At 39.5% G+C, this 14,885-nt stretch overlaps 1 protein-coding gene across 5 annotated transcripts in view; it reads right to left on the bottom strand.

The window, feature by feature from the left end:
- Positions 1 to 14,885, bottom strand: part of TPK1 (thiamin pyrophosphokinase 1) — a 465,159-nt gene that overhangs the window by 383,314 nt on the left and 66,960 nt on the right. For 3 of the 5 annotated variants that reach the window (XM_051849818.2, XM_051849810.2, XM_051849811.2), the window contains one exon: positions 874 to 945. The exons of the other annotated variants lie outside the window; for them this stretch is intronic. In XM_051849818.2, the coding sequence (XP_051705778.1) occupies positions 874 to 945 (72 nt within the window). The remainder of the gene's footprint in view (positions 1 to 873; positions 946 to 14,885) is intronic. 5 annotated transcript variants of the gene reach the window in all.

Here is a 14,885-nt window from a genome sequence, read left to right as displayed (position 1 = left end):
TTTTCTAGACTAGAATGCATCCAATAAACAATTTAAAGGTAAATAAATACTTAATAAAGCCTGTTTTCTACATAAAATTTCATAGAAATATTAATTCTGTGAAACTATTTCATTTTTAATCATATCTTTCAACATCTCAAGAGATTTTTGATGTGCTGGTTACATGGTTCTTTTTTTTTTAATTTTTTTTTTTATTTCACAGAGTTAGTGAGAGAGAGAGAGAAACAGAGAGAAAGGTCTTCCTTCCATTGGTTCACCCCCCAAATGGCTGGCGTGCTGCGCCGATCTGAAGCCAGGAGCCAGGTGCTTCTTCCTGGTCTCCCACGCGGGTGCAGGGCCCAAGCACTTGGGCCATCCTCTACTGCCTTACCAGGCCACAGCAAAGAGCTGGACCAGAAGAGGAGCAACCAGGACTAAAACCCAGCGCCCATATGGGATGCCGGCACGACAGGCGGAGGATTAGCCTAGTGAGCCACAGCGCCGGCCCCAACATGGTTCTTAATTTTGCAAATCTGGTCAACCTGCAGACATCTTATAGGATGCTGTGACAAATGAAGCATATGAACATGTTTTTGCTATCAGTGGTGCAGAAATATTTATACTAAAACAAATGCTTGTTGAGTATTCACAATTAATATCCACACAGAAATTCTGAAATTAGTATTCTGTCCTCAGGGGTCCAGGCTGTGGAAATCACATTGCACAAACAGGGTAAGAGAGCGATTGCAAAGCCTTCTGATAATTTGATGATTGAATCACCTTATTATGAATTCCACTTTATGGTGATTCAGTTAGATTTCCAAGGTACTTAACAGTCATATTAGCTCTAAATAGAGTAAGAAAGAAAGAAATATAAATGCTAATTGAGATTACCTTTGTTCCAAAGTTGACGAAAATATCTGTCCAGAGGCTGATTAAGAATCACAAGGCAGTACTTCAAATTCCCTATAGAAAATTCAAAGGGTAAAGCCAAGTAAATAAGTGAACTGAATCTGTGTTTCCCCTTATTCCGGTCTGTAATAATAATCTACTAGTCCAGTTTTCTAAAATAAAGCTAAATTTCAAGCATAGCTAATCTCTCATACCTTAATTTTAAAACAAATCCTATATTAGTAAGACCTGCCTTAAGTATATGTCATGCTCCTATATCGCTGAGAAAGTTATTTTAATAATGTATCATAAAACAACTGTGTATAGAGGAGGGAGGGGAATTTTGCATAGCGATTAAGATACTAGTCCTGGCTCCTCTCTTGATTTTAGCTTCTTGTCGATGCATGCCCTAGAAGACACCAGGTGATGATCAAGTATTTGGGTCCCTGCCAGCCACCTGGGAGACCCTGATAAGTTCTCAGCTCATCCTTAGTTATTGCAGGCATTTGGAGAGTAAGCTAGTACAGGGGAATGCAGCCCCCACACTCCCTCCTTCTTCTCTGCCTCTCAAATAAATAAATACATACACATTTTTGAACAAAGGAAAGGAAGGGGGCAGACATTTGGCACAGCAGTTAGACTTTGCTTGAGATGCCTACATCCCATATTGATGTGCCTGGGTTCAAGTCCAGAGTCCACTCTTTATTCCAGCTCCTTATGTATAACCTGGAAATATAATGATGGCTTAGGCATTTGGGTCCTTGCCACCCCTAGGGGAGGCCCAGACTGAGATCTGAGTTCCTAGCTTTGCCCTGCCAAGTCCCAGCTATTGTAGGCATTTGAGGAGTGAACAAGTAGACAGAAGATTTCTCTATCTCCCTACCTTTCAAAAAATTTTTTAAAAATAATGTCTTAAAAAAAGCAATGGAGCAAACTTCTTTTGTAGAGGGTAAGGAGCAGAAATTTTCACCCTTATATCCACCACTTCGATACAACTAACCTTCTACCTCATCATTTACCAAGTGGTGTGGATCTGTATTTTCATATTCATTTTTCGTTATCCATATTCTTTCTTTATTTCCCTTCACTCCTGGCCTACCTTGAACTTTCTTATGCAAAACCTATCTTTTCACAAAATCCTATTAGTTTTTTTCATGACTCTCTTATTTCAAGTTTTTAGAGGACACTCTGAAGACTAAGAAGATGGAGAAAATTACTTTTCCCACAACCACACCATGCATTTTCCAATGTACTTTAAAAGGTACAAAGCAAAATGTAAACAACCTGAAAAAAACTCTTCTGTCTTTCAGGTTGGACTGAGCACTCTCATTTGATTTATGAAAAGAAACATTTGGTGATCAGAAAAATTATTTTTTGAGCAATGTTGCTGTTAGAAATGGATCAAGATAAGGAAACGAAAATAGTTTGCCATTATCCACAGTGAACACTATGAAGTGTCAATTATATATCAGGCATTGAGACTACAAAAAGAAGTAAAATTACAGAATATAAGTGAGATGGGCCATTACTTTTTTTTTTTTTTTTTGACAGGCAGAGTTAGACTGAGAGAGAGAGACAGAGAGAAAGGTCTTCCTTCCATTGGTTCACCCCCCAAATGGCTGCTATGGCTGATGCGCTGTGCTGATCCGAAGCCAGAAGCCAGGTGTTTCTCCTGGTCTCCCAGGCGGGTGCAGGGCTCAAGCACCTGGGCCATCCTCCACTGCACTCCCGGGCCACAGCAGAGAGCTGAACTGGAAGAGGAGCAACCCCGGGACAGAATCCAGTGCCCCAATCTGGACTAGAACCCAGAGTACCGGCGCCTCAGGCAGAGGCCTGAGATGGTCTTTAGTAACAAAGACCATGTATCCAATAATACAATACAGGTATGTGGGAACTATTAGATGAAGAGATAAAAGAGGACAGCAACAGTTCAATGGCTAGGAAGTCATAAGGTCTGGTGTCATCCCTAGTAAGCTTTGTGGAATGTACTCTTTTAACCTAATCTTAGGAAGAAAAACAAGTTGGGAAAAAAAAAAAAAAAAAGGAAAGCTCAATGCCAGGCAAAAGAATAAGCCCATAAGAAGCTGTTATCCTCAGCCATGAAGGTTACCAGGATGAAAAGTTTAAGAAGCAATGCTCTGATGACATGAACCCATTATAGGTTGTATACATAATGTTTAAGATGACACAGGAATCTAAGTTGAGGCACTCCAGAAGTATTTAACAGGATTGCCTGAATGAGGAATAATAGGAATCTATGCATGTTTGGAAATCATCCATGTAGAGACAAGCGCTGAATATAAAAGAGCTGTCTGCTAAGATACTGCAAAGAAAGGGCAGAAGAGGAGAGCACAGGGATGAAGGCAAAAACCACTGGGTTTGCTCAGCACTGTACAGCAGAAAAGGTCAACAAAGGAAACGCTGACGGAAAGTCAGAGATAAAAGAACCAAGAGGCATTTCCAAGAATGTACTGTCAGTAACACAGCATGCCATAAAGGAATCAAGGAGACTAAACAAGGAGAAGAGGCCAATGGAGGGGAAGCGAACATCTCAAAGATAATCTGAAATTTCAAAGAGACAAGACAGTAAAGAGACCATAAGCTAGGAAAGAGAAGGGAAGATAAATGCTTCTTAAAACATGAAAATATACTTGCAGTCTTATGTTCTCAATAGAAGAGAAAAAGAGAAATCAGCCATTTTCTCTCTTCAATATTTACAGAGCACAAACCCCTCAAGTCCAGAAACTGTCCCACAGCAGCAAACCAGAGAAACGCTCCCAGCCTACTGATGACAAGAGGTCCGTAGTTTAAGCACATGAAGACATCGCAGAGACACACAAAACTGAGGGGCGTACAGCTAATTAATTGTTTTAAGAACGTAAAGACAGAGAGGGTAGAATATAGAATTAAAATGGAACATGAAAATTTTTATCTGCAATTGTAACAGTAGGAATCCAACTGGGTAACTGACAAGTATATGACATTGGCTATGTTTATAACTTTAGCTCTCTCCCCCCACCAGTTCCGGAGAATAGAGCAAGGAGTAAACCAACAGGATGGCGATGATAGCTGGTTTTGAACACTGGCAAAATCACTTGTGCAAGAGTAAGGGAATCCCGGAGGTTTATCTTGGAGGATTTAGGATGAATTAAGATAGTGGCAGAGACCAATTAGGAGCTCCTGATACCTCTTGCTTAGTAACAAACCCTTGAGTTTTTTTCTTCATTTGTTTGCTTTCTGTTTTTTGTTTTATTAAACACATTTCTGCCTAAATTTTAAAATATAAAAAAACTATCTACCCAAGATACTGTTTCAGCAAAATGAAGTCACAAGACTAAGTACTGAACAAGGGGACATGCCTAGACCCTTTCTACAACACTTCCAATAGGTCTCCTCGAAGTGGAAGGAGCTTTTACTTCTGCTGCTTGCCTCTTTCCATCCTAGCACTGGGACAAGGACTCAGGGACTCACTGAATGACAACCCGGCACCACCTTGGATTCGAAGACCAAAGGCACCCACGCTGCTAAGGGCCTCACAAGTCCTCCATTCCAGCACTTGACTGCCTGACTCCAGACTTCATGTGACCAAAAAAAAAAAAAAAAAAAAAAAAAAAGTTGAAAGCCTTTTTGTGCTCTTGCTCTTAGTTCCGGGACGCTCTCCTGGAAGCAACAGGCCCAAGTGTGTGTAAAAAATCAGGGATGGAAATTCAGCCCCTGCCACCCCTGTTTGAGAGCTTCCGGAAAGGTAGTGAAACTGCAAACCAGTCTTCCTCTCCTTCCCTGTCTTCCTTTTCTCCTTTCCCTTCTTTCCAGCAGCTCTCAAGTCACTGAGGGAAGTCTGTGGGGCAGGAAAATTTCTGGGCCCAATCCGGGACCTGCCGTATCACTTTTCTGGCTATAAGGTACAGGAATCCACAATGTATTCTGACAGAGGTGATTCAGACTATGCTGTAAGACCTGGATGGGGCATCAGCGTAACAGGTGCAGAGCCTGGCATGGTAAGTACTCAGCAAGATGTTAATGGCAAGGAGCTATTAATTTGGACAAACCAATGGTGCTTTTCTCTTTGCCAAGATGCACTTGCTTTGTTATCACCATGTAAACACTAGTTCTGTTGGAGAACAACCTCCAACCCCACAACTAGTTGGAGGTGCTGCCAAAGAACCCCCAAACCTGAGTCTGCTCACTCAATGTGCAGAAAGCCAATCAGTGATATTGAGGTGGCAGAAGAACGTAGGTATTTATTTGCCAAGTGCAGAGCAAGGAGCTGGACTGCTATTGTTTAATTTCTAGGCTTTCCAGGGAGATAATGCTGAAGGGGAGGAGGCACTGAGAGGGGTTCTTAAAGAATGAAATAGGGGCTGAGACATGTATGTTTAGTTCATGTCCAAGTTCCTGATTGGTCAAATACTGTGCTCTTTAGGGAATTTTTACAGTGGACAGGTGGGCATCAGTAAGTCTAGGTGGTTACATGCAGGTGTTGGTTTAATTCTGCCCTAGTCCTGGAATTCCCCTTACAACAACAACAAAAAATTCCACTTAAAAAAAAACAAAAACAAAAACAAAAAAAAAAACCACAGGGTTTTATCTATCAGAGACCCAAATGACTTTTCAAGTTCACCTTGCTGGGCCAACTGTACCACTCTCTTGATTCAGTGAATTCTTTTTGATAAGTGGCTAACCCTAAAGGACACTTTGAATTAAAGGAGAAGGATGAGAGGCAGGGTACTGCCTTCACATTACAAGGGTTTGGTCTCAGTTCTAAAAACCCACCGGCATCTTGTTTCACAGACTAAAACCAGCAGGGGGCAGCAAAGCTAAACAGTGCTATTTCAAACAACACATGGCAAACCATGAACTGGGTGCTAAGGATACAAAAATAAACAACAAAAATTCCATGTATTTCTATGTTTAAGCCACGGTTACTTTGAGTTTCCATATTCTCTAGGAAGAAACCCAATTTTAGTAAGTATAGTGATCATGATCCAGGCTGGGTTAACGTAAAGACACAGAAATGGAGGATGATTTTAATATAGAGAGTGAGCAATGATCAACATAAAGGAAGGAAAACATTGCCTACTCCATTCTTTCAACCTGGATGAGGCATCAGTGTAACAGGTGCAGAGCCTGGCACTGTAAGTACTCAGCAAGATGTTAATGGCAAGAGCTAATAATTCTGATAAACCAACGGTCCTTTTCTCTTTGACGAGATACAATCTGCCAAAGAAGGCATTCAACAATATTGCATGTTTGTTTAAACAAATGAAAGAAATTGTTTTCTCTTACTGACCCTTTGATATGTGAACTCAATATTCATGATTCAAAGAGCAATCTGACCAGAGGGGGTCCCATGTGGGTAGTAGGCACCCAAGTCCTTGGACTAGAATCTGTTACCGCCCACATGCATTAGCAGGAAGCCTATGGGAAGCAGGGATGGAACTGGATCCCAGGCACTCTGACATGGATGTGGGTGTCCCACACAGTGACTTAACTGCTGTGTCACATGCCTGCCAGTTTTAATATAAGTATAGCTTCTGGTACAATTATCGTTTCCAAAGAAGAAATAGAATTGTTTTCTAAGTATTTATTTGAGAGGCAGTGCGACAGAAAGACAGACGGAAGACAGGGCGAGAGAGATCGTCCATCTGCTGGTTCACTCCCCCAAATGCCCAAAACAGCTGGTGAGACAGCAGGCCAAAGCCAAGAGCAAGGACTGCATCCTGATCTCCCACATGAACGGCAGGACAAGTCCCTAGGCCATCAGTTGTCTTTGCTGCTTGTGCAGTGGGTTTTTTCTTTGCTTTTTTCCTGAAATTCAAACACATTTTTGGATTTCTGTCATGAGAATAAACAATTTTGCCCCGAAGAGTAATCACTGAATGAATTCTTCATGGAATAGTTCTCAGTTTGGTTTTCTGTTCTGCTTCAGGGCTTTAAAAAATCATAGACTTTATTTATTAAGAATAGCTTTAGATTCATGGGAAAATTGAAAAGATACCACAGGGAGTTGTCATACAACCCCTATGTCTGGTTTTGCTATATTAACATCTGACACGAGTATGATACATTTGTTATAAATAAGGAACCAATACTCCTTCCTTATTAGTTCATTGTTAGTTCTATGGTTTGTTCAGAATGCCTTAGTTTTTGCAGGGCATTCTTTTCTGTCCCAGGGTCCCGTCCAGGATGGTACATTAAATTTAGCTGTCATATCCCCTTAGACTCCTCTTGGCAAAATTTCTCAGGTTTTTCTTGATAGGGCAGTAAATCTCAAGAAAGCTAATTTCTTTTTATTTGAAATATCTGAGAATGAGAACTATTTGAATTACATTCAGAGGTAGACTCTAGTGAATCTCTAAATTAACGATCTCAAAAATACACCCATGCAACTTAGCAGTGTGAGGCTCATGACTTTGTTAAGAAATTAATACTTAATGATTTTTACCATGCAGATGGAACCAGGACCTCCCTTGTCCTTAAAGTAGGTGGTCACGGCTATTGAGGAGTGAGATCCCCTAAGGGGAAGTGTAAGCTCCACTTCACAAAGGTACTTGGGAAGCTTGCCCAGTTCTCCTGCAGCAATGGTAGGATACCTTGCAGTTTATTTGTGTTCAATAAAGTAAAAACATATAAATATAAAATGCTACAAAGTAAAATTATAGATAATATACTTTTACATAAAATAATCTTCATGAAATTAGGAAGTAGCATAAAAATATTCTTCAATACACACTGAAGGTAATACTAATCCTGCAAAAGCATAATCATCTAAGTAAATGGCAGAATTGGTCACTTCTACCTCTGAGAACTAGCTTTTAAAATGCTCCAAAAAGGAATCTAAGCAGCTCTGACAACTACCAAGCAGAACAACAAAGGAATACAGTGAGAGAGAGGAGAAATGAGAGAGGATTATAAAATAATAGGAACTTTGGGGCTGCTGTTGTGTGTAGCAAGTTAAGCTGCCACCTGCGATGCCAGCATCCCATATGGGTACTGGTTTGAGTCCTGGCTGCTCCACTTCCAATCCAGCTTCCTGCTAACGTGCCTGGGAAAGCAGTGGAGGATGGCACAAGTGCTTGGTTGCTGCACCCATGTGGGAGACCTGGAAGAAGCTTCTGGCTTTGGATTGGCCCAGTCCCAGCTGTTGAGGCCATTTGGGGAGTGAACCAGCAGAAGGAAGATCTCTCTCTCTCTCTAATTCTGCCTTTCATATAAATAAATAAATATATTTTTTTATTTTTTAAAAGATTTATTTCTTTTTTTTAACTTTTATTTAATGAATATAAATTTCCAAAGTACGATTTATGGATTACAATGGCTTCCCCCCCATACCGTCCCTCCCACCCACAACCCTCCCCTTTCCCACTCCCTCTCCACTTCCATTCACATCAAGATTCATTTTCGATTATCTTAATATACAGAAGATCAGCTTAGTATACATTAAGTAAGGATTTCAACAGTTTGCTCCCACACAGAAACATAAAGTGAAAAATAATAGATGATTTTTTTTTTTTTTTTTGACAGGCAGAGTGGACAGTGAGAGAGAGACAGAGAGAGAAAGGTCTACCTTTGCCGTTGGTTCACCCTCCAATGGCCGCCGCTGCAGCCGGCGCACCGCGCTGATCCTGGCAGGAGCCAGGAGCCAGGTGCTTTTCCTGGTCTCCCATGGGGTGCAGGGCCCAAGCACCTGGGCCATCCTCCACTGCACTCCCTGGCCATAGCAGAGAGCTGGCCTGGAAGAGGGGCTACCGGGACAGAATCCGGTGCCCCGACCGGGACTAGAACCCGGTGTGCCGGCGCCGCAAGGTGGAGGATTAGCCTATTGAGCCACGGCGCCGGCTCAGATGATTTTTTTTAAATGATGATGAAATCAGATCAGACCTATTGTCATGTTTAATCCCAGTGAGAGTCAAGTTGGGAATTGATAATTTCTTTTTTTTTTTTTTTTTTTTTTTACAGAGGATCAGTTTAGTATACATTAAGTAAAGATTTCAACAGTTTGCACCCCCATAGAAACACAAAGTGAAATATATTGTTTGAGTACTCGTTATAGCATTAAATCTCAATGTACAGCACATTAAGGACAGAGATCCTACATGAGGAGTAAGTGCACAGTGACTCCTGTTGTTGACTTTACCAATTGACACTCCTGTTTATGGCATCAGTAATCTCCCTATGCTCCAGTCATGAGTTTCCAAGGCTATGGAAGCCCTCTGAGTTCTCCGATTCTTATCTTGTTTAGACAAGGTCATAGTCAAAGTGGAGGTTCTCTCCTCCCTTCAGAGAAAGGTACCTCCTTCTTTGAAGACCTGTTCTTTCCACTGGGATCTCACTCGCAGAGATCTTTTGCCAGAGTGTCTTGGCTTTCCATGCCTGAAATACTCTCATGGGCTTTTCAGCCAGATCCGAATGCCTTTAGGGCTGATTCTGAGGCCAGAGTGCTATTTTTAAAACTATACGGACCTTGAATTTACATCAATTATCACAAATGATAAATTTACCCTAATATAGAGGACAATAGATTTCACCCCTCCATATATCAGAATCACAACTTAAAAAAAAAAAGCCAGTTTCATGCAGTAGTGATTGTGAGTCAACAATCTTGCAGTAGAAACTGTACGTCATGATTTTAAAAGCACCATAGGCGAGACGGGTAAACAAAGTCAAGAGCCACTGCCCTGGTGCTTAGAGATACTAGCTGGTGATAGTATAAAGCCTTCATACACAGTAACATTACTCTAAAAATGCTTTTTATCTTCTTAAGAAAGATTTATTTATTAGAAAGTCAGAGATACATAGAGAGGGAGGGAGGGAGAGAGAGATGCTCCATCTGCTGGTTCATTCCCCAATTGGCCGCAATGGTTGGGACTTGGCCACAATGGTTGGGACTAGGCTTATCTGAACAGGAGCCAGGAGCTTCTTCCAGGTCTTCCACTTGGGTGCAGGGCCCCCAAACACTTGGGCCATCTTCCGCTACTTTTCCCAGGTCATTAGCAGGGAGCTGGATCAGAATTGGAGCACCCAGGACTCGAACTGGTACCTATACGGGATACCAGAGTCGCAGGTGATGGCTTTACCTGCTATAGCACAACATTGGCTCCTGGTTTGTTTTTTTTTTTTTTCTTTACCTCACCTGTTTAAATGAATGTTCTCTGAAAAATTTATATACAAACAGCACACATTAAACAAGTACTTGTAAAGGCTGATAAGTAAACATAAATGGGTTGCCTTATCAAAAACTTACATGCTATGAGATTTTAAAAAATAAAAACTAGTACTATAAATACAATATATTAAAAAACACAATTTGCAATAGAAAAAGTAAAAATGCATTGGCAAATTATCAAGGACTTAAGCACTCTATCTGAAAAAAAAATTACTGGAATTCACAGAAAATCAGTATTAGCCCAAACACATGCCAGTCATTATATATAACAGCTATTTTGTCAAAGAACCAAAGACTATTATTATGAATCTCTCATTCCTAAAAAATATTTCAATTAGACAATAAAAACTCTAGGGTACTGAGTTTCATATTGATATTACACAAACTTCTATATTTAAGCACAAGATTTTTTTAAAGTGTGCACAGGGAAATCAAAACTGTCAAGTCAATTTGTTCTTTGAGGAAATAAAGTACATGATGACAAAGCAGAACTATTAAAAAGCTCTGAACAAATATTCCACACAAAAACTCTATTAAAATAATTGAATTACCAGCAGACTAAGAAGAATTATAATTCATATGTACGAAATTGCTTCAGAAAAAGTAAACAAAGAATGAAAATAAACAAGCACTTTCCTGCCCTCCTCTAAGAGTGACTATTTGGTATATCCCAGTTGTAGCAGAACAATAATAAATTATGTCCCCTTCCATGCATAAACATTACTGGTTTGGATCATAAAATACTTGATCATTCTACCCTACAATATCTTCAGCTTCCACCCCATATCTCTGTATCATTCTTCGGCAAAAATCACTTTAATGAGGTGTTCCTCCTACCACATCCTGGAAATAACATGCGTCAGGATCACCAGTGACCTCCTGTTATAAAATTCAAGGCTAATTCTCAGTTCCCACTTGTTCAACACATCTCAGCAGCAAGACAGAGTAGATCACTCCTTCGTGCTTCCTTCCTGAATGATGGTCTCCCCTTGACTTTTTGGAAAACATTCTCTATAGGTTATTCTACCATGTGAATGACCACTCCTTCTCAGTCTCTTGATGCTCACTCTTCACTGCCCTCTTAGCACCCAAATCTGCTCTATCTAGTATTGCCCAGCCAAGTGCCACCTCAACACAAATACCCTATTCCATATGGACCTTTTTCATCTCTAGATTTTATAATACCGTCAATGAATCGGCCTCCCTGCTTCTGCTCTAGCCTCCCATAGACTCCGCTCTCCACACAGCAGCCAGATGTATCTTGATAAAATATGGTCACAGCAACTCATGTCTCTGTTCAGAAATCTCCAAGAGCTTCCTTTCACAATAAAACTAACATTCTTAACATATCTTCAGCAAGGCCTTAAAGATCTGTCTTCTCTTATTTTCTTTGCTTTATCAGCTCTCACCTTCCTTCCCAGACTCTGTGTCTTCCCATGCTACATGCTACAGACAAACTGGCTTCCTTAACATGCCTCAAATACAACAAACACAATTCTACCTTCCTCACTGTACTGTGGATAGTCACATATTCATCCAGTGCCTCAATTTCTCTTTCAAACAAATCCTGCAGGTCTCTCCTCAAATAGTAGTTCCTGTAGAACTTGCTTCACCAATTTATGTAAGAGAGTAACACCTCCAATCCTTGCTATCACTCAATTTAACTTGACTTGTTCTTTTTTCCTAATAGATGTATCATCAGTTTTTCATTCATTCTTTTTCTAATGTCAGACACTACAACATAAGCTCCTGGATCTATTACCTACAACAGTGCCACATACATGGTAAGTACTCAATAAATATCTGCTAAAGAGCTCTTTCAATATTGACTTTATGTCCATTTACAATAAATTGAGTCTGGCTACTTTATCTAATAATCAAGGACTCCCTCTCATTTGTTGAAATTCCTTCCCTTCATTGCTTGCCCAGTACAATTCCTCATGGAATGAATCATTCCCTCCTAAAATCCAATGGCCCATTCGAGGTCCTGAAGCCCTGAGTATTACACGTAATTGAATATTACTCAGAATGTTCCAGGAAGGATACTAGAAACATCAGCAACAACAACCAATCATCTTGCCTTCAGACAGCTAAATGGGTTCTGATCATTATAGCTCAAGAAATATCTATTGAAAGTGGAAATGATCCACAGAAGTGCAACTATGTATTTAGAGAGTTTGAAAATACTTTCTTTGAGAATAGATTAAGTCTTCTCAAGCTAAATAGATGTTTACATTTAGTACCTATTTAGGGATGAGGGAAATCCATGTAATATACTTTGAGTACTACAAACTTGGCCATATATCTAGTTATTGTCATCCAGCCTTTCAGTTTGAAAGTGTAAACAGATTGGAAATGGTTTAAATCAACTTCCATCTAAGAGCACGGCCTACCACGATGCAAATGTAATGGGGCTGCCCAACTTTAATAAACACATATAAAATCTGTGACATTATAAACAAAATGCACTAAAAAATTCTCACAAGAATCCATACATACTAGAAAATGCATGTTAATTGAGAAAAAAAGCACATTTTATTTTACAACTAATATGCTTCTATTGTGTTGGAAATAGGAGGAGGTAAGAGTTCAGTCTGGCAAAGTCTTGAGTATTTCTTGACATAAAAGTAGAAAGCTATATGAAATGTTTTCTATTTTTTACCCCTGCAAAGGTTAGCCATATTCCTGTTCCCAATAAACACATTCTCACTATAACCCAAATGAATGAAGCTGAGTTCTTTATCTGGCACACTGACACTTCAGGAGTTGCTGACAGAGTTCAAAGCTGCTCCATCAACTGTCCCTTGCCCTGATGACCTGGGCCACAATAAACTATGTTTCCTGTCAATCAAGAAAATCAATCACTGCCTAGCAAACTGTAGTTGTAATGCCATAACCCTAAGGGTTCATCATAAAGTACTAAAAAATTATAGTACATCACATCAGTTTTGACGTGTTGACAGCTGGGCCCACAATAGTCTTCACACTTGAAAAGTCAGTTCAAAACATCTCCTGAAGGCAGAATCCATATAAGTTTGGAACGTGCTTCCAAAACAAACAGGGAGCCTAACTTTTATCCAGAGTCTACTCCTGCAATCTTAACACATAGCTAACCACATCAAAAAGCACAGAATCCCTTGATAGCCAGTAATAGAAAGAAAAGTTCAACGTGGCAGTAAATAGTTCCTTTTAATCTCTTTCTAGGCCTTCTACTTAAGTTTGATGAGATGAAGTAAAAAATGTTTTGGAGGTGGGTGGACTTCAAAGCTTTGTGGGTTTCACATGTAACAATACCAAGAATTAATAAGACTAATTTGGAGACCACTTATTTTCACTTTATGTTCCTCATAAAGCACTTTGACTCAAGAGTCATACCAACATCTATAATCAAAATTAGTGCAAATGGAGTTAAATAGAACATATTTAAACAATAGACTAATGTTTTCTGAGAGCTATAGTTTGCGAGGAGAAAACAAATGATGATATTTTGAGTTTCCAGTGTTGACTTAGTACTTTCTACTGCCTTCTTTAATTGACTTGGATTTCACAACACACAACCATGTGATCAAAGTATTTCTGTTCAATTTTTTGAAAAGGAAATGTATAGATTTAAATTTAAAAGAACTGTGTATCATGAATAGATGTGAATACACAGATATAGTTCACTATATTGAATCAAACCCATACTGGAGGAAATCTTACTAAACCCAAAGCAGTGAATTATTTTTTATCTCATGGGTACCATGAGCTCTTAGAGAAATTAACAGAACTTCTGCTATCAGTAACGAGAGCTGGTGACATCAATGGATGACATAGGTAAGCACTGTGGCATACAGCACTTCAGTTCCAGGTTCAGGCACAGTCCAGAAGAGGTCAGGTTTTGACTTATTTTTCATAAAAATAATATATACATAAAACATGGTGCTAATCAACGATATTCCAAGATTTTGATTTTGTTTTCTTTTTTTAACAGAAAAAGTGTGGCCAGAAATGAAAAGTCCATAGATAGGATTGTGTTATATCCCAAAAGTGAAATAGCTATATATTAGGCAACATGGAACATTCCTCAAGATAAAAATAAGTGATAAAGGGAAGTATAAATAATGTGTATGTTACAATATCATATGTGCCAAAATTTAAAAATAAATACATATATTGTAACATATGTCAATATCTATCAAGGAGAAAACTAGTCAGGAGCACAAAAGTAAAAGACAGTATTACTCTGCACTACTTATTCTTGTATCTTAGATTTGGTACCTTGTGAAAAATTAGGGGAAAAATACCCAGATAGACACACACACACACACATACACACACACACACACACACACACCCCTTGGACTGCATTCCTGGCTCCCAGGTTTGGCACCATTGTGGGCTTTGTAGAGTAAAATAGCAGACAGAATCTCCCTCCCCGCCCCCACCCCCTTTATCTCATAATCCCTCTACTTCTCAAATAAATTAACTAATTTCAAAAATAAACAGAAAAGAGTTTCTATTGACGGAAAAGAAAAGAAATCCTGCCTGGCAATGTGCCCCGCCCGTAAGAAGCTGCTGGCCAACAGCCCTTCAACAACAAAGTAAAAATTAAAAGCAATTTGTAGTCCACTATGTAGTGTTCTTTCCTTCCCAAAAACTATAATTTATGCTGATTAGATTGAATAGATTTTAAAGTTTTAAGAGACTAGAGAAAGTGACTTACAGCAGTAAATTCCCTAGAGCCAAAGGAGTTGTAATTCACTCTGCTCCAGAAAATGAGATGTAGGGTTTTTTATCCTCCATGGAAATGGTGTAGAGATCTCAGAAAACACTTGTTCTTCTAAGCTTAGGGTAAGATTTTTATAAA

This window comes from Oryctolagus cuniculus, chromosome 3 (assembly GCF_964237555.1).
Source record: "Oryctolagus cuniculus chromosome 3, mOryCun1.1, whole genome shotgun sequence".
Classification (NCBI taxonomy): Eukaryota; Metazoa; Chordata; class Mammalia; order Lagomorpha; family Leporidae; genus Oryctolagus; species Oryctolagus cuniculus.
Note: the sequence above shows the minus strand (reverse complement) of the source record. Positions and strands in the feature narration are given on the sequence as shown.